Source organism: Salvia splendens, chromosome 3 (assembly GCF_004379255.2).
Source record: "Salvia splendens isolate huo1 chromosome 3, SspV2, whole genome shotgun sequence".
Taxonomy (NCBI): Eukaryota; Viridiplantae; Streptophyta; class Magnoliopsida; order Lamiales; family Lamiaceae; genus Salvia; species Salvia splendens.
In genome coordinates this window covers 43,928,265-43,948,035 of record NC_056034.1, presented here as the reverse complement: position 1 = coordinate 43,948,035, position 19,771 = coordinate 43,928,265, and the positions used below count along the sequence as shown (strand labels likewise).

General features: G+C 35.5%; 2 protein-coding genes across 5 annotated transcripts; both read right to left on the bottom strand.

The window, feature by feature from the left end:
• Window positions 1-341: 341 nt before the first annotated feature.
• Window positions 342-3,229, bottom strand: LOC121796259 (PHD finger protein ALFIN-LIKE 4-like). Its single transcript, XM_042195058.1, has 5 exons — window positions 3,026-3,229; window positions 2,745-2,777; window positions 1,858-2,086; window positions 1,077-1,206; window positions 342-857 (listed from the first exon to the last, which is right to left on the bottom strand). The coding sequence occupies exons 1-5, from the start codon at window positions 3,120-3,122 to the stop codon at window positions 585-587; spliced, it is 762 nt and encodes a 253-aa protein (XP_042050992.1). The 5' UTR covers window positions 3,123-3,229; the 3' UTR covers window positions 342-584.
• Window positions 3,230-4,083: 854 nt separating this feature from the next.
• LOC121796258 (nuclear transcription factor Y subunit A-4-like) lies at window positions 4,084-8,340 on the bottom strand. Of its 4 annotated transcripts, none has more exons than XM_042195055.1 (7): window positions 8,086-8,340; window positions 5,876-5,949; window positions 5,583-5,796; window positions 5,397-5,506; window positions 5,234-5,305; window positions 4,987-5,148; window positions 4,084-4,635 (listed from the first exon to the last, which is right to left on the bottom strand). In XM_042195055.1, exons 2-7 carry the CDS (start codon window positions 5,879-5,881, stop codon window positions 4,396-4,398), a joined length of 804 nt encoding a protein of 267 aa, XP_042050989.1. In that variant the 5' UTR covers window positions 5,882-5,949; window positions 8,086-8,340; the 3' UTR covers window positions 4,084-4,395. The 4 variants fall into 4 exon arrangements, with proteins under 4 accessions (XP_042050989.1, XP_042050990.1, XP_042050991.1 ...); XM_042195056.1 differs by lacking the exon at window positions 8,086-8,340 and adding an exon at window positions 6,552-8,072; XM_042195057.1 differs by lacking the exon at window positions 5,876-5,949 and having other exon boundaries at window positions 8,086-8,337.
• Between the last annotated feature and the right edge of the window lie 11,431 nt (window positions 8,341-19,771).

Genomic DNA, 19,771 nt, shown 5'->3' with positions numbered 1-19,771 from the left:
CTTTTTCACCAATTTTCACAATATTTTTCATTATAATAGGAGTAGCAGATTTGTTTTCTGCCCAATTATTAAGGGTGAAGTCACGTGGAATGGTGATATTAGGCCACCTGTTTAATTAGCGGTGATGGGAGAGAGAGAAAGTCCACAACGGGAAGGTTCTTGATTATTCTTTTCTTTCTTCAAATAACGATAATACAACACAAAATTCGGAATATTCGTCCCCATCTTGCAAGTTCGGCACCCAATATTCATTAAATTAAAACCCAACCAACTGCAAGATTGTCTCTGAATTACCTAATGATCAAATAGCAAGAGAAGAAGGCTGAGAGATAGAGAGAGAATTAGGTGCAAGAAACGTAAATTGGCTTAATAAATGTTAATGACAGTAGCATGCAGATGTTTTCAAGCTTACAAACCCTCTACAACGACCTTTTACATCTAAAGAAACAGAGGCAAGAGTAGCTAAAACTATCCTTACAAATACGACCCACGATTAAATAGTGTTGCTCACACACAGATGCTTCTTCTTCTTCTTCTTCACACAAGGGGACAACAACTACATGGTTAGACAGACCAACACCTCATCAAGGCCGTGCTCTTTTATTCGAACATGACGGGCATTTGTATTGCTTGATGTGCTCAGCCCTAGCAGGAGTTATCTTCACGCATTTCCCATGGAACCATCTCTCGCATATGTCACAGCAGATCCAGAACTCGTCGTGTGCATAGTTTTCCCCACATGCTCCACACAAGGTGTCACCATGCTCCTCTTCATCCTCATCCTCATCCTCATCCTCCTCCTCTTCTTCATCTAATGCCTCCCCCTCGTCCTTGGTGGGGGGCTTGGGCAATTTTTCCTGTCATTTCATTCGGAATGAATGCTTTCAATTTTTCCATCATGGATTGGCTTGCAAGACACATTCATAGCTAAAACAATTTGATAAAGGAACAACCATTTCATTTACTACTTTGTATAGGCACTGCTTATCTTCTACTGATGTCAAAGCTAGACAGTAATAATAATTAAAATGTACTAATATCCAAGTCTTCATGAACAACCAGGTAAAGGATTTCACCATTTTTGGCTTAGCTTTGGTTCCACCGGGAGTAGTACCAGACGACTTATCCTTGAATTGCGTCTTTGAAGCCCCAGTCACAACTTCAAAAATTGTAGGAAGGTCGTTTATCATATTGAATAGGCGTTTCCTGCATCCAGAAACCACGGGGAGAAAAACTTAATATAAAAGGTAAACAAGCTTTAAAAATTTCAAGCAAGTCCTAGTTCTGTTTCCGAATAGCAAAAGTGTTACTCAAGTAGCAAGAGTGAGGAAATCTTACGGAAGATATAAATGAACTTTGTATAACCCAAAACTGGGTAGATGTTATCTAAACATCACTTCGAACCTCTTGTTCAAAAGAATGGCACCTCACAAGACAATTAACAAGATCAAACAGAACTCTTATATACTGCAATCCTCATTAGAAAATTGACGGTGCAAGTTCAGTGACACAACCAACTGCCAAAGAGTTTCAATTATAATGCATGCTTAGGATAAAGTGCATTGAAAAGTTATTCGCAAAAGAGGACATCTAATTGAATAGAAGAAAGAATACATTAAATCATCAAGAGTCGAAGAGACAAGCACCTAGTAGGTATTCGTAATGCAAAATTAATACTATTAGTATAATATCAAGTCATATCTCCAGCATAAATAAAGCGACTTTCCTTCAAATAATATCTAACCTCCCAAAGATAACAAAAGAATTCCACATTGAGGAGAGTAGGAAACAGAAAAGAATATAGTTTTTGTTTTACATGGATATTCTAAAGCGTTCATAATGTACAAATTAGCCTACCTGTCAGCTTTATCAAAACCAAATCGCGCACCAAAATAGAAAGCAACAGAAAGTAGCCATGCATCGCTGTGGACAGCAACTAGAGCCAACCAGTCTTTCTCTTGCATGCCATCTCTGGCAAAGTTTATACCTAAAGCTGGTTCCGGCAGCTCCGGAGGCACCTCCTCAGCAGGCAGATTAACTTCCCACTGCTCGGTGGGAAATCCGTAAAGGCATAGATTTTCCTTCTCTGCAAAATTTTCAAGATCCGACAGCACAAATATGATTAGAGATTACATGAAATTTTAAAATGCTTCCACAAAGAAACATCATTTGTGGACTAGCGAGTGTGGGCCATGTGCAGACACCAAATATAACCTGTGGACTAGCCAAAACACAGTGCTATGCCAAAACACAAGCATGAGGATAACTGCAGCAAAAAGTTCGATCATTGGATACATGGATTATTGAAACATACAGTAGAACTATCAACCAGTTAGCCATCCATGGCTTGGATTCAAATACAACTGAGAGAGCTTTTAAGAAAAGTCCAATTTTAAAAAAAAACCGTTATAAGCCAGAACTTGTCATTTCCAGAAAAAAATGTGTGAAAAAAACTTACACATGTAGGTACGTAACTAAAGTCAAATATATGTAGTAAATATAACTCATTTATGCAAATAATTTCCCTCACATACTATCTCATAACAACAAAGTAATTATCAGATCCCCCAACCAATATCATAAAATACTAACCATAGATTTTTTATAAGCTGGTGTCAACGTGCACCGTCGTATACACACAAAAGAAAGGAAATTTATCCACCAAAGAAGTAAACAAACTACAAATTAATCCAAAAAATACCAAACTAAACACTCCAATTGACCACACAGCTCCAATTACTCACCAGGATCGCACCGTTGAAAAAATTCTTCAACATCTGAAATTGAAAAAAATGGCAAAATTCAGTAAGACTAAAAGCGCTACAAACCAAACAAACAGAAAAAAAATCATAAATCTCAAAAATCACACAGGAAAGGTACAGTATCAGAAACCCCCAAATTAGACCAGAAACCCTAAATCTCGAAAAAGGGCAAAGAAAAGCTAGAGACAATCCGAAATAGCCAATTAAAGCAACGAGATTACATAATTGAGACACGAAATACAACAAATGAGTCAAAAACATACCGGTGGTGAGAGCTTTGATCAAGCCGATACGCCTGCCCTTGAAATCTCTGAAGACCTCTTCGACAGTGCGAGGGCTGTTGTGCGCGCCAACCTCCATAGCTAGTCCGTACAATTTTTTCACGCACAAACACGCTGCAGTGTGTGTGTTTTTGTTGCAGTGATGGATTCAAAAATAAACTGGGAAGTCAGGAGAGAGCAAAGAAGGGGGAATGCGAGGGGTATTACTGGAATTCTGTGGATTTTCCGGGGGCAATTTGGGGATATCCGGAGATTGGAGTGGAATTGGATAGGAGAATTTGCGGAAATTGCACCTTGATCCCTATAGTTTATGATGTTCATCGCTGTACCCCTCTCAATAAAAACAATCAAATGAGGTGAACTTTGCCTCTAGTAATTTTTTTCAATTTATTCTATGTTGTTTGGCATAAATGGATCATACTAATTTTTTTATATTGGATTAATATACTAGACAAATGTTATATGTCATATAATATTTGACATAAGTATAAGAGTCGTATTATATCCACCATCAATTAGCTTTATTTGCTACCAAACAAATGTATATAATTAGGAGCCATGTTTTTATGTGTAAATGATCATTCAAGTTGAAATAAAAAAACCTTAATATTATAACTATTCTATAAAAATATACTAGTTTCGTATGTAGTGTTTTGAGGTCAAATAGAGGGAAAAAGTTCGTTTAATTTAAATAAAAAGGGAGAAAAAGTTCGTCTAATTCAAACTAAAATGACAATTATAAAATATTATTTGAATTATGTGATGAGAATTTGAAAGCAAAACAATGACTGTAACAATCGAATGAGATAATTATAAGAGAAGAATGTTGCTCTTAATAATTCCTTTTGATCGTGTATTCCATTACTCTTTAAAAAATCATGAAGTTTTGACTAAGCAAAGATTTCCATTGGAAAATCACATAACCTAAGAGTTAATTTTGTAGGTTACAAAGTCATACAGATGCATAGTTATGAAATCAATTACTCCATATTTCAACTCTTAAAAAAAATCTAATCTAAGTTAATTTAATTGAAATTCGGTTCAAACTAAAAATCCAACATATTCTTTATTCAAGAATTCCTTCATCATGCTAAAAAAATGAGTTAACTGTTACACACATCTAAAAGAGAGATGAAAAGGAAGCACAACAGCTCAACCTCAAAGCTTAGAAAGAGAGTTTGTTTTGAGTTTAAGTTCAGAGATCCAAATGTGTGTAGGATTTAAAGTATTAGGCAGACAATTTTAGTACAAAGCCAACATTCTGCAGGAGAATAGCAGAGGATAAACCTCAATAGTAACAAAGCCAAGGATGAATTGCCCAGCCGGTCGGGAGCGGCGCCTTCCGCCACACCTCACCGGACTATCGAAGCATAGCGACGGTTCCCATTGTACGCCATGTTCGAAAACCTGCCATCAGACTGCTGCAACATAGCATCGCCACCTGCCCCGTCGCCACCTTCCCCGTAACCGAAATGGAACGCATCCGCGCCACCGCTGCCCTCCGCCTGCTGCTTCTTGGTGCTCAGAAACCGGCCCCCGGTCCCCCTCACTCTATTCAGCGCGTGCTGATGACGAGACTCGTGCAGATACGGCTGCATTCACCATATCATACATTAATCTTCACTTCATAAAAAATTCGGGATAATTACACATACATACAAAATGTTTCAAATTGATACTACAAAATGTTTTGAGTTTACATAAATTACACATTAAAAGTAGTTTTATTAGTGTTTCAAGTTACTAATTATCATAAGAAAAGTTAATACAAGAAAGAATGTATCAACTTGAAACACTATTACACTATTGAAACTTTTTATATGATTTATGTAAAATTAACACTTTGTGTACACAAATTGGTGAAACATTTTGTATGTATAGTCTAATTACCCCTCAAAAATCATGTGTTTCCGTTCGAAAATCAATTGTGATCAAGAACTTACTTTGCGTATTTTGACGAGTTTGTTTTGTGCCTCCAGCTTAGCTCGGGTCTGTCTCCTCCTAAGTATACCATGGTACTGTTTCGCATTGACGTATATCGGGCCGTCCTCGGGTATTTCGCCGGGGAGAGGAACGCGCCCGGAGGCAGCAGCATCAGCCATCATCTGCGGTTGTATATGAACAAGAAAATGTAAGCACTATGTGATGAAACATGATATGTAAAAGACGACTACTACTACTACTACTCACGATGTTATGAGGGCCATAGGGCGTAAACATCCCGGTGAAGTAGGGGTCAGTGTAGGCATACGGGAACTGCACCTGAAGTGGAATTTTTTGGACAAAATCATATCTAATCAAACTAACAAACATCAACATTATCATCAGCGGGATTGAGGCAGCAACGACTTACAATCGGTTGGGTCATCTCAGCGTGTGGCGTGTTGATGGAGAGCTCGGGATTGCCAAGGAACAAACCCCCCTTCATTTCTTGCCCGTGCTTACCGTAGCTCTCGTTGTGTACTGCACCAACAATGCTGTTAATTGTTGCATCCCAAGGATTATGATAGGCGGCTAATGATGGGATCAAATTCATTACCGGAGTCAGATGAAGCGCACTGATCTTGGGAACTAGCCTTCCCCATGGCGGTGAACTCCTTACGTGAAAGGCTGGTCGATTCAGTCGAGGAAGAGTGCTGACCCTGTAGTTGAAAGTCGATGTACTTCAATTCCTGGCCTCGTTGGGGAGGAGGGTCCACTTCAAAGTTGAGGTTTTTGGATATTGCTTGGGAGAAAAGGTGCTCTTGCATATTCTGCGCAACGAAAACAATCAAAACGAGAAGGCATTGGAGGCGTTGTTCGTTTAACGTTGAACAAGTTTCGAAGTCATACAGCCATTAGATTAGGAAGTAGCTGAAGCCAGATCACAGATGCATAACCAAAGACCTTTAAGGATTCATTTTTAGCTGCTTGAGGAGACATGAGATGAGTGATCTTAAGTGTACAATAACACCAATTCAATAGCTATATACTATAAGTGACCGCACAATTCTATTGAGTCTATAAGGGAATAACGGAAGTTGTATACGCACATAAGACACGTTGCATACAAACACTAATGGTATCAAAGTACTTGGCACATACTAGAGATCATTGCATAACATAATAATGTATAACAATCCTACCAAAAAGAAAGAGAAAAAAGTGAAGTCTTTATACCTCTTTACTAAACCAACATATATATGTAAGAAAACAAAGATTCACACACAATATACATAAACCTTATGGAGTAAATAGGAAATGGAGTGTGATCATTTCATCTTTTGTTCGATAAAAAATTTACTGTTCTTTTTTTTCTTCAAAATTCATAAGGCTTTTCCTAAGGACCAAATATTAAAATGTAGAATCTCAAAAAGACTATAAATATGGACTCTTGGAAATTATGTGTGTGAAAGTGTATTCCAACTTAAAGCCAAAACTAAACCCCTAATACCAAAGGTAGATGAATTCCATCAGCATTTCATTCTTAGCCATTCAACTGGTCTATCTAACACAATGAAACGCTTACCGAGCCTCACATATAAAGAAAGAATCACACAAGCAAACACATAAAATGAAAAGCCAAAGCCAGAAGGGATTGAGGGAAACCTACAAAAAATGAACACAAATAAGATAGGAATCGAGCAAAACACAGCATGGCATTATGTGTTTCGGGCAAGAAGCTAAACTCAATCTGTTTAAATCAGCAAAAGGTCTACCTAAGACCACTGCCATGAGAAGATTTACAAGTGGCATATGGAACTAAGCTAAACTCAATCCTATACAAGATCTACTATTTGTTGACATCTTATTTTCAGCCTAATTTAGTTATCCACTCTCACTCTAAATATTTGCAGCTTCAACATTAGTACATGACAACACTAAATCCAGCACTATAACTAAGTCCTCAACAATGCCAATCTCAAATCAAACAAATCTTAAAAAGAAATATTCCAATGTATTTATTGGAGAAGTTGGTGATCTTTCAATGTGTAATGATAACATGCAATTAATTGAAGTTATCACCTAACAACAACAGATTACCAACTAAAGCACCCTTCTTTCTCTTGTAGCATATGATTGATTTCAGAAATGGATCAACACCAAAACAAACAATCAAAACCCAAAACTAGGAGCAGTTAACTAAATTCCGAGCAAAAGTGTTACTCAAGTAGCAAGAGTGAGGAAATCTTACGGAAGATATAAATGAACTTTGTATAACCCAAAACTGGGTAGATGTTATCTAAACATCACTTCAAAAGAATGGCACCTCACAAGACAATTAACAACATCAAACAGAACTCTTATATATACTGCAATCCTCATTAGCAAATTGACAGTGTAAGTTCAGTAACACAACCAACTGCCAAAGAGTTTCAATTATAATGCATGCTTAGGATAAAGTGTATTGAAAAGTTATACACAAAAGAGGAGAGCCACGTGAGTAGAAGGAGGAATACATATAATAATCTTATTACTAGTCATCATCTTCCTCAGTAAGAACACTGAGAAGTCAGGCGGCCATTTTTTGTTCATTTTCTTCTGTACATTTCTAATTTCCAGATTCAGCCCTCTCTACCATTAATTTTTTGTTGATATAGTCTATAACACAACTATTTTGGCGAGGGCTAATGCTTGCTTTTACAAATTTTCAAAAAATTAGAAATAGAAAAAAGGAAGAAAAAAACTTGTTGGCAGGGGCTTAAACCCATATCTCAGATGGTTTGTTTGTCTAGTAATATAGAAATCCAAGTAAAATAAAAATCAAATTTTTATCAAGAAAAAATGAAAAAAGTCAATAACTTTACTAAATTTAACCAACACAGCACCAGCAACCATTCAGTGATTCAAACCATGCATCAAATATAGAACACAAAACACGAAATTTGACATATCCAGATCAAGATGAATCAAACACAAACCCTCAATAAAGACAGCAACTTTTTTTGTCAAGAAACAAAAACACCTTTGTAATAATATCCACATAGTTAGATATATAATGAAAGGGAAAGGGAAAGGGAATAAGAGAGAGAAAGAGATATAGAGAGAGGGGGGAGAAACACCTTTAGGATCTGGTGCCAATACTTGGAGGAACAAGAAGCACAACTGTTGGGATGAAATTGGGCATGTCTCCCTTCTCTTAAAACTATACTATTTCCACCACAAGATTCTCTCTGGATTCTCGACTCTCACTCTCCTTTCACAATATTATATTACAATCTGAAAGAAACAGGGATCCATATATATATGTGTATACAGTATAAATACATGAAGAAAATACTCTACTAGAGTACAAGTAACAATAAAGACGCACGCTACCACCCACCAGCACCATTGATGGCATCATTTCAAATGACCTACTCTTTTTTTGCATTCTTTTTTATTTTTTAATTTAGTTTATTTTGGGGATAGTTGTTTTTGTATCTAGTTTTGTCTTGTAGTGGGAAGTGTTTTTATCTGCGGGAGTGGGCCCCCCATTATTCGCTTGTTTCTTGTAGGCTGATTCAGTTCATTCAACTCCCTACACCAACCTTCATTTCAAACCTACACACTTATTCCTTTCCGGATTGTTCTTGCAAATAATGAGTCGTTTGGTTAGCATGACAAATCATGTTAAATGTTATTATCATGAGTTAACCTGTTTAGTATTTCTATTGTATTATTTATATACGTATACATTTTGGATCTTAATAATACTTGCAAAATAGTGAAGTAATATTAAAGTATAATGAGATTCATATGATTTTATATTATACGGTGTAGAAATAAACTAATTTCCATGAATCAATCCAAATGGCAAAAGAGAAATACTCCGTATTTATTAGGAGCAAAGAAAATAGTCAATCCATTCAATAAAATATATGTATTTTTCCAATACGGAGTAAAGAAAATAGTCAATCCATTCAATAAAAATAGATGTATTTTTCCATTTTTTCTTCGTCGTATAAATATGGACATTTTCATTTATAACCCATAATTACAACTCATTAAATATAAATAATAATGTAGATTCAACTATCCACTAACACTAATTTAACTACTCTTCTCTCCTTTTATCTTACTTTACCAATTATCTACTAATTTTAGTGTCATTTCAAATACTCATATTTTTATAAGAGGGATAGAGTATATAAACTTGAATTCCAATCAATAATAATTTCATACCTTCGCATTTTGATGAGTGTTTAGGTTTAAACATTAATTATAATGAGATTCTAATATAATACTATGTGAGTTTATCTCATTTTTTAATAATTTATTAATAAATCAATGTTTTAAACTTATCAATTCTATTAGAGCATCTTTAACATTTATCAGTCATATGATCAGACAATTAAATTACCATATAGTACTATTTGATAACTGATTTTTTTAGCTGGTTTTAAAAGTACATAACAAACTTTAATTTCATCAAATTCATGATTTTTTGACGATTTAGTCAAATATATATATATATATATATATATAGGGGTGCGTTATTCTCCTTTTCACCTCTTAGATCATTTTTCATTCTTAATATTACGCGTTAGATCTAAGGCATCAACGGATCAGATTTATTCTATAAATCTGGTTCCGTGTTGCATTATAGAAGGGGGTTGTATGCATTACAGGGTTATTATTGACATTTGACGGAAAAGGAACTGCCACATTTTGGTATCTGCGAATAATGCACCACATGGTAACGAGTAATGCATATAATTGACTATATAATGCACAATATGTGAACTACAATGTTTCGTTGTTTGGCACACGGTCCTTATTTCTCTGAAGGGTTGAATAAGTTTAGGGGCTAGGGTTTAGTACGTACACATTAATAATGAATTGTAAACCGCCACGAATACTGCACCACATGGTAACGAGTAATGGATATAATTGACTATATAATGCACAACTTGTGAACTGCAATGCATACGAACAAGATGTGTTGTGTTATGATGTTTGACACACGTTTCTTGTTTTCCCTAAGGGTTTAATAAGCTTAGGGGCTAGGGTATAGTACGTACGCATTAATAATAAATTATAAAACGATACGAATAATTCACCAAATTGTCACGAGTAATGGATGTTATTAACTATATAATGCACAATATGTGAACTGCAATGCATACGAATAAGATGTACCATGTTATGATGTTTGACACACGTTTCTTGTTTCCCCTAAGGGTTTAATAAGCTTAGGGGCTAGGGTATAGTACGTAGACATTACTAACAAATTGTTGTTATTGGAATAAGGGTTTAATAATCTTAGGGGCTAGGGTATAGTACGTAGACATTACTAACAAATTGTTGTTATTGGAATATACGTATGTGCATTATTTGGTTTAGGTAGTGCATTATGTAGCTGTTAATTGTCATTATCTAAGTATATTATGCTTTATTAGAGGTATTGTGTATATGGGTTAATCAACGCAGTGAAGATTACATACGTGCATTTAGTAATGTCTACGTACTATACCCTAGCCCCTAAGCTTATTAAACCCTTAGGGGAAACAAGAAACGTGTGTCAAACATCATAACATGGTACATCTTATTCGTATGCATTGCAGTTAACATATTGTGCATTATATAGTTAATAACATCCATTACTCGTGACAATTTGGTGAATTATTCGTATCGTTTTATAATTTGTTATTAACTAGCCCCTAAGCTTATTAAACCCTTAGGGGAAACAAGAAACGTGTGTCAAACTTCATAACACAACACATCTTGTTCGTATGCATTGTAGTTCACAAATTGTGCATTATATAGTCAATTATATCCATTACTCGTTACCATGTGAAGATTACATACGTGTCTACGTACTATACCCTAGCCCCTAAGCTTATTAAACCCTTAGGGGAAACAAGAAACGTGTGTCAAACATAATAACATGGTACATCTTATTCGTATGCATTGCAGTTAACATATTGTGCATTATATAGTTAATAACATCCATTACTCGTGACAATTTGGTGAATTATTCGTATCGTTTTATAATTTATTATTAATGCGTACGTACTATACCCTAGCCCCTAAGCTTATTAAACCCTTAGGGGAAACAAGAAACGTGTGTCAAACATCATAACACAGCACATCTTGTTCGTATGCATTGCAGTTCACAAATTGTGCATTATATAGTCAATTATATGCATTACGCGTTACCATGTGGTGTATTATTCGTAGCGGTTTACAATTCATTATTAATGTTCCAGCCATTATTAGATTACTATTGTACCCTCATAATGCACAAAATAGGACCAATAATGCAACACGGGATTAATTACCCAATGTTGATCTTGACCGTCCATTTCTCTAATCTAATGGCTGATATTAAGAAGGAAATAGGAGGAAATATAGGAAAAGGAAATGAATACATCTCTATATATATGACATTTTAAAACAGAAGCATACTGTATATTTGAGCAACACAAGTTTATTTGATTAATAAAAAATGACATATTAAATGATCATTAAAAATTGAATTTTCAGATTCTCAAAATTAACAGATTAGAATTTAATCAAATTCATTATTTTTCTGATTGATAATTTAGATAAATAATGTCATTGATAAAATTTTATATGAAAATTAAAGGATATACTACTTCATCTGTTCCAACTAAGTTGAGTCACAACTTTTAGACACGGGGATTAAAAAAGTGTATTGAAAAGTATGAGAAATAAATAAAGTATGAAATAAGAGGAAAGTATGTAATTGAATAAAGTAAGAATGATTTGATTTTTTGATTTTTTTTTATCATAAAAGAAAATGATTCAATTCAGAAAGGTATAGTCATATATTTGTGACGGATTTAATAAAATTAATTCAGAAATCACAAAAAAGAATACTCCCTCCGTCCAGCAATAGCAGTCCCATTTCTAAAAGGCACGGGTTTTAAGAAAGCATTGGAGTGTGTAATAAATGGTGTATAATAGTGGAATTTTGGGTCCACTTAAAAAGTTTAATTTATAATTTTCTGATTTTAGTTTTTTTTATCACTATTTTTTATTCCAAATTATATATCCAACAATCAAAGATTTAAAGTAAACAAACCACGCTAATTGCAGTCACAATCACAATATGAAGATTTAAACACCAAGAACAGAACCAGCTCAAGTCAATACACACTGCAAAATTCAAACTTTAATTCAAACCCGATGTGAATCGAAATTTTATGAAATTAATACTCCAATACAACAATGTTTTGGACCATAGTCCAAATCAGACACACAACCAGTCGAAAAACCCTAATTACACAATTTACACTTAACACAACAATTAATTTCAAGAAGAGAAAGATGATTAGGGTTCGCTCAGAGAGAGAGATAAGGGACAATGTTTTGGACTGTATTCCATTTCAGAGAGAGAAGGAGACGACCGATTCGGGTTTGATATGGGATGGTGGAGGCGGCGCGGTGATAAGGAGACGGTGGAGGCGGCGTGGTAGAGGCAGCGTGGTGCAGTGAGGGATTAGGCTTCCCGAGAGAGAATGGGAGAGTGAGAAAGAGAGAGAATGGGAATTCTCGCAAATGAGGGTAGAGAATGGGGGTTGAGGTGGAAATTAGGGAATCAATTTGGGGTTTTTTAATGGCATTTTTGAAATTGAAGTGAATAAGTAGGGTAATTAGATTGTCAAAATATGGTAAGTAGAACCGGGACTCCTATTCTCGGACATCCCAAAACGAAAAAACGGGACTCTTATTACTGGACGGAGGGAGTATAACTTAATTTAGTCGGAATGGAGGGAGTAATATAAGGGCACCCGCAACGCGTGCCGCCGGCGTTCCGCGTGCCGTTCCGCCGGAACGGTTTCGCCGCGGAACGCGTTGCGGCGCACCGTTCCGCTCCCATTCCGTTCCCATTCCGTTCCGCGTGCCGACGGCACGGAACGCGGCACGGCTTGTGCCGCCACGCGCTCGGGCGACGTGGCGCTCCCCGCTTCGTGCGTGCTTCCCACTCGCCGGCCCGCGAGTGGGACACGTCAGCGATGACGCAATAATTAATTTTTTTTAAAAAAAATATATTTTTATAATTTTTTTTAAACGGTCATATTACCGTTTTTTTAACTTTTTTTAATTTTTTTTATTTTATTTTTATTTTCTTATTCTATAAATACACCTAATTTATTACATTTCACACACAACTACACATCTACTCTTCCTAAACCAACATCAATTCCTCTCCAATTTTCTATTTCAATCTCCTTCACAAAATGTCCGGCGACGGGAATTACGGCGGTGGTGGCTCCGGTGGGTGGGATCTCAACGCGTTCGGCGATTGGGAGACCATGTACAACACACTAGGTGGTTCCGGGCCGTCGACGCCGGGCACCCAGGGGTCGGCGACGCCGGGTGGGTACCAACCACCCACTTTCGATGTGGATGCCTACGCTCGACCACCCGGCTCGCGGCTTTCTCAGGGTTTGTCCCAGATTCGGGAGGATATCCCCGTAGAACCCACCCAGGGAGGAAGCCGAGGCGGTGGAAGCTCTAGGGCTGCGTCTGAGGCACCCGAGGAGGAGGAGGAGGAGGATCTGGGCCGGCATCCGTACAACAACGAAGAAACTAAGGCGGTGTACACCGCCTGGCTCACCGTCTCGTACGATCCTATCGTCGGGAACCAACAAGCCGCCAAGTGCTTCTGGGAAAAGGTCCGTGATGTCTACCACCAGACTAAGCCGAAAGGGGCCCGGAAGCGCAAATATACAATGTTCCGTGCTCACTTTGGCCGAGTCTACGCACAGGTCAAAAAATTTTGCGGCATCTACTCGGCCGAAGCGGCGAACTACCAAAGCGGAGCTGCGGGCGCCGACATTCTGAGGGCGGCTTTGCGCGTCTTCTACCAGGACACCGGTCTACAGTTCAAATATGTTGATATTTGGCAGCTCGTCAAGGACGAGGAAAGGTGGGCCGGCGGTGTCCGCTCGAGCTCGGGCTCAACCTCAAAGCGCACGAAGCACACGGCGAGCGGCCACTACTCGTCTGGTGACACCGGTGAGGCCAGCGAGGGTACACCGCACGTGTTTGGGGGTACTGGGGATCCAACGCCCGACGAATACGGGGGATCCAGCCGTGGGCGCCGTCGGCCGCAAGGGACGAAGGCGGCGAAGACGGCTAGAGCGAGGAAGGGCCGAGGCGAATCAAGCCAGTCGGCCTCGGGATCGGGCTCGCGGGGAGGCTCGGACACACTTACGGTGGCGTACATGACCGCCACAATGGCGGACACTTCCCGCTTCTCGTACGCCCAATTCACGGCCTGGTGGAACGGAATTGTGTATATGGCAGCACAACTTGGCCTTCCGACTCCCCCTCAACCTCGACCGCCTCCGGAGGATGATTCGCCGGCGGAGTAGTTTTTTTATTTTCCCACGTTTAATTGTGTGTTTTTTATTTTGTGTTTTTTATGTTTTTAGGATTTTAATTGTGTGCTTTTTTTATTTTTTTTAAAGTTTAAGTTTAATTTTTTTTAATGTTGTGTGTTTTTTAATAAAGTGTGTTTGTTTTTTATTAAAGTGTGTTTATTTAAATTGAATTGGGTTCGAAATAAAAAAAATGAAATTGAATGAATAGTAATTTAAGGAACGGTTAAGGAACAAAGGGTTGCAGGTTCCGTTCCTTAGTTAAGGAATGGAGTAAAAAAGTACAGTGGGGCCCTCAAATAATTGTTTAAGGAACGGTATAGGAACAGCGTTGTGGATGGCCTAAATGATTCGAGGAAAGGTATAGTCATTTATTCCCAGCCGCCCTTTCAGTCTGAACACAGTTCTCGTACTCTCACACGCGCTTACACGTCACCTTGCTGACGTAGTGCTTACACGGACTCAATCTACTGGCGGTCCAACCACGCGCCGTCAAATAGGAGTAGGGAAAGGGCGAGTATCTTTCGTGTTGCCTGTTCTGCCCCTGTAAAGTGGAGTTAATTTCGAGATTACACTTAGTGAGTTTTTTGTGCGAGCGGGTGGCAGGGGTGAATTCGGTCATTGACCAAACTGAACTTAATGGGAAAACGACAAGCTATTGGATACTAAATTGGACACAGATCTTGGTGTTATTTTCTGATCTGCCATTCTGGTTAACCATTTATGCAAGTTTTTGCTTCTTTCTTTTTTTTTCTCTCTTTTTATTTAGCAGAGGATCTTTGACTGGTAAAAATAGTGGAGGGTGTTATTAGTGGATATATATTTAAAATTCATGCGATTTAAAATGTACAAAAAAATTAGAAGCTCTAAAAAAGAGTTTTTATTACTATGCGTAAAATTATGTTGTATGTATGGTATTATTACTTAAACGTGTTGAATATATATATGGGTGTAAAAACCTATTTATAAAAGATTAAAAAAATTAGAATTATTAAATTGTAGGATAACACTTACTACAAGTCAAGTTTATTGGTCCTTTGGAAATGCCCCCAATAGAGTTACTAAGATGTTATGGATCATCCTCTCATCCTAATACTTGTTTTGTCACAGCCACTAAATATTTAAATTTCTTTACATGGATTAATGAGGTAAGTTCATACATGTCACTAAAATTATGCATTGGAAATTTATAGTTTTATTTATATACGATAGTGATATTTGTTCATTTTATAGTTGCTCATAAAGTATTCTTGATGTAACACATTAGAAATGCAAAAAATTATACATGTAAATTGAACACTAACGCATACACCAGTTATATCATCTTTTAAATTATGAATATATCTCCTTTTTAACTGATCATGATAATACAGTTTTCCTATTGACTTAATTATCTACTAATTGAAAAAATAGAAACCATGTTTAACTCAAGAGTGATGCTAAATGACCATAATGTGACCGGCCATAAAGAGTTAATTTAGTCCATTTACATGTATAAAAAAATTAGAATTACCGATATAAACTTATATGTGTGTGAATAGACTTGTGAGTTGATACTTATCTTTGAATTTCATTACGTAAAACACATTAATATCACGAATTACTGTATACGTTGAGCAACAATCAAGAAATGACAGTAGTAATAAGTTCAACAAAAACTACGAAAGAGCAACACTAACATGTTGAGCAACATATAATGAAGATAATATAAAAGTAAAATCAAGTAGTATAAAATCAATAATTTGAAAAAAATCAATTTTTTTTTGTTATTTAATTAATTTATGGCTGGCCATAATGTGGCCGCATAGCTTTATTCTTAATTCAAATGATGAGTTCAACATACCAACTTAATTAATATATCTCTTTCTTGGATCCATCTCAATTTCATAATGAAGTCTTGTTAAAAAAGCAAAATAAAGGGAAGTAGGAGATTGGATAAAGTCAAAAGATTGAGGAGGGTAAAAGTGGTAAACGAATAGGACAAAAGAAAGGTTGCAGTAGTTAAAGTTGTCGTTTTCTTGAGTCCAAAAAAGCTGTAAACCTATAATGTAGACTTAAATGTCTCCTTCTCTACATTTCCAATTCCCGGTGGTTTTTGACTCTTTTCACTTTCTCACATACAGACAAACACCTTACAAACACTACAACACTCCAAAATTTTACACCAAAAACCTATCTTCCAACTCAATTCAATGTCACACACTTATTTTTACCCCCCATTTCCACATTTTATTCATTCATATATAGGTAAGGTAAATCGAGATTCGAGTGAGGTGGCTCAATGAATGATGGATTAGATTAAGTATGATTATATGGTCATATTCATTAAAAAAGTAATGATATGTGTAGTGACTTATGTAGTGGGTCGTCCAATATCATCGTTGGCCTATAATTGTTATTGTCAAATTCAATTAATCGGTTCAACAATTCACGTCAGTTCTATTTGTTTCTGCAATATTTCTGTTTCCCCCTTAATCCGTCTTATTTTTATTGATAATTTATTTTTGAATTGAGAACAATGTTTCAACAATAAATCCAAGCTTAATAATCTACTAATTTAACTTCTTGTGTTTAGTTTGTGGACACAAATAATGCAATTGGTTTATAAATATACAAAATTCACACACCTTTTAAATTTGCTGACCCGGTTTTTCCATTCAGTTATCATTTGAAATTTGTTTAAATTGGTTAGAAAAGTGGCATTAAAGTTATGGTTGGTGCCGTAATTAAATAAATTTTGAATTGGTAATAAAAATATTGACATTAGAGGTTGGTGGTTGGTGCCGGAATGAAATACGATGCAAGGCTTATAAGTCGTTGTCTGACAAGTTGTCGTTTCCTAAATTCGTCATTGTGTACGTGTATGAGAGACCAAACAAAACCTAGTGGTTCTTCATTTTAAAACCAATTTATAATAAAATGAGTGACTCTCTATGTATTTAAATTGATTTTTTTTATTTATATTTTTAATGCATACAACTCAAATATGAATATTTGAATATGAAAATATAAAGAAGAAGAAATCACATTTAATTATATTTTTTGGAAATTGTAGTTTACATATTTTTGCTAATTTACCCTTATTAATTTTAACATGATCATGTTATACATTAATCTGTGAATATTTTCCTTATAACTCCATTCGTCAAATTAGTGCAGTCCACTTTTCAATATAACACATATTAAGAAAGTACATTTAATATGTTTTGGAAAGTGTAAGTTACAGTACTCACTTCGTCCCTATGTAGTAAAAACGTTTCATTTTGAGCACTTATTTTGAAAAAATAATAATAAATAGTTAAAGTGTAAAGAGAGTAAAATAAGAGAGAGAATAATATAGATAAGAGTCTTCTCTATATTATTTTATCTCTTACGTTACTTTTTTTATACTTTAACTATTTATTATTATTTTTCCAAAATAGGTGCTGAAAATGAAACGTCTCTACTGCAGAGGGACGGATGGAGTACATTTTTGCTATTTTAATTTGTGAATGATATTATAGTGTTTTCCTAATACTCCGTGATCCATCCTCCTAATCAATGTACTCTATTTTCAATTTTTTGGGAAATCTAATTGACATTTTTTTCCGTTTTACCCTTATCTACTTGTTGTCTTCACAAACACTTTCTCCCTTAGATCATCTCCAATGGAAAGAGTAAATGAAAAGGTAAAAAGAAATAACTACCATATTTACCTCTTCTTGATAAAATTTCATGCTCCAATGGAAAAAGTATTTGGGGAGGTATTATACCTTCTTTTATTTTGAGAATGTATCTTTACATCTTCTTGGAAGAAAAAGTAAAAAGTTAGTTATTTTTGTTTGTCTTCTTAATTTACCTTATTCTCTTGGAGCCCATTACTTTTTAAGAAGATATAATTACCTTTTTGAGAAGGTAAATGAAAAATATACTTTCTCAACTTACCTTTCCCTTTGGAGATGCTCTTATAGAGAGCTTTATCACTTTCGTTGGCATATTAATTTTTAAGGTATGTGAGCAATTTAATAAGAGCTCTTATATTACCTTAATTGTGTGTTTGGTAAGCACATTAGTCTTAGTGAATGACCCGTATTATTCTGATGGCCCAAAAAAAATTTGTCTTAAAGTGTATGTTTCAGCCTAGAAGATTAATCAACTACTACTACTACTTTGTAGGTTAGATAGTGGAATGAAAGTACAAAATTAAAATCCATCTTTAGTAGTACTTAGTATATACTCCTTCTTCCGCAAATAGGAGTCTCATTTCTTTTTTATACGAGTTTTAAGAAATGTTAAAAAAATGGATGAAAGAAAGTTAGTGGAATATGTGTCCCACTTGTATATATAGGTTTTAAATGATATGTGACTGGAATGAGTTAGTGGAATGTGGAGCCTTTTTTTATCATTTATGGTAATCATGAACCGGGGTTCCTATTCATGGACGGATCAAGATGGAAAAATGAGACTCATATTCGCAGACAAGGGAAGATGAAGTATGAATGAATGTATTGTTAAAATTATTTTAGTCTACATAAAATTTAACATAATAATCTATTTTTTGCATTATACATGAATTAAATACTCCACATGATATGTATTTAATTATATATACATAATTAGCATTAATTATGATATGTACCATAAACATTATTCTATCTAGCCGAAAGATGAATAATCTAACAAATAAACCTTAAACCCACATATAGTGGTATACCGTAGAAATTATTATGCGATAGAGACAATTAAATAAGATTATTAGGTAAAGTAATAATTTAAGATAATTGAAATTATAAATATGGAATATGACTTAGGATTTCTCGAAAATGAATAATGGGCTATATTAGTAGCTAGGACGAAAAAAGTACTAAAAGCATAAATAATTTGAACATGCAAACCGTTAGTTTGTATAAATGCATATTTATTTCCATTTAAAGTGGTGTGATGCTTATTAAATAGGGTCAGACCCATCAGGGGGCATCTTGATTCGTGGACAATTTTGAACGCATTAATTTCAAATGTGGCAATAAATTTCAATAATTAATAATTTAACTACTCTTTTGCCTTTGCAATTCCTTTAAGTTATAGTGTTATACTAATAATAATATGGAAATAATATGCACATTACTTCCTTTCAGTTGTATGATATAATCGTATAATATAGAAATAATATGCAAAATACGAATTTAAAGGAAATTAGACATTAGTATTAAGAAATATAAATCCCAAAAGTGATAATGTTGTGCGGTAATTTTGGATGTTTCATTTGCTAGTTCCTTTAATTGATGTTATTAAACGAGCGAAATTCAAAATTCGAAAATATTTAAGTTTCTCTTTTGGCAAATTGTTGGAAGTATAATAAAGTTTGGTCCATATCATCCTATTAATTCGAAATTAAGGGAAACTGTGTATAACCTGAAATTAAAAAATATTATTT

What these genes read in the sequence shown, in the direction of transcription:
- LOC121796259 (XM_042195058.1), bottom strand. Translation starts at nt 3,122, where the DNA reads ATGGAGGTTGGCGCGCACAACAGCCCTCGCACTGTCGAAGAGGTCTTC. An exon ending in GATCAAAGCTCTCACCACCG is followed by an intron (nt 2,778 to 3,025) that starts GTATGTTTTTGA and finishes TTTCAATTTCAG; the next exon opens with ATGTTGAAGAATTTTTTCAA. An exon ending in GGTTTTGATAAAGCTGACAG is followed by an intron (nt 1,207 to 1,857) that starts GTAGGCTAATTT and finishes TTCTGGATGCAG; the next exon opens with GAAACGCCTATTCAATATGA.
- LOC121796258 (XM_042195054.1), bottom strand. Translation starts at nt 5,965, where the DNA reads ATGTCTCCTCAAGCAGCTAAAAATGAATCCTTAAAGGTCTTTGGTTAT. An exon ending in GTGCGCTTCATCTGACTCCG is followed by an intron (nt 5,507 to 5,582) that starts GTAATGAATTTG and finishes TTGTTGGTGCAG; the next exon opens with TACACAACGAGAGCTACGGT. An exon ending in CCTATGGCCCTCATAACATC is followed by an intron (nt 5,149 to 5,233) that starts GTGAGTAGTAGT and finishes ATACAACCGCAG; the next exon opens with ATGATGGCTGATGCTGCTGC.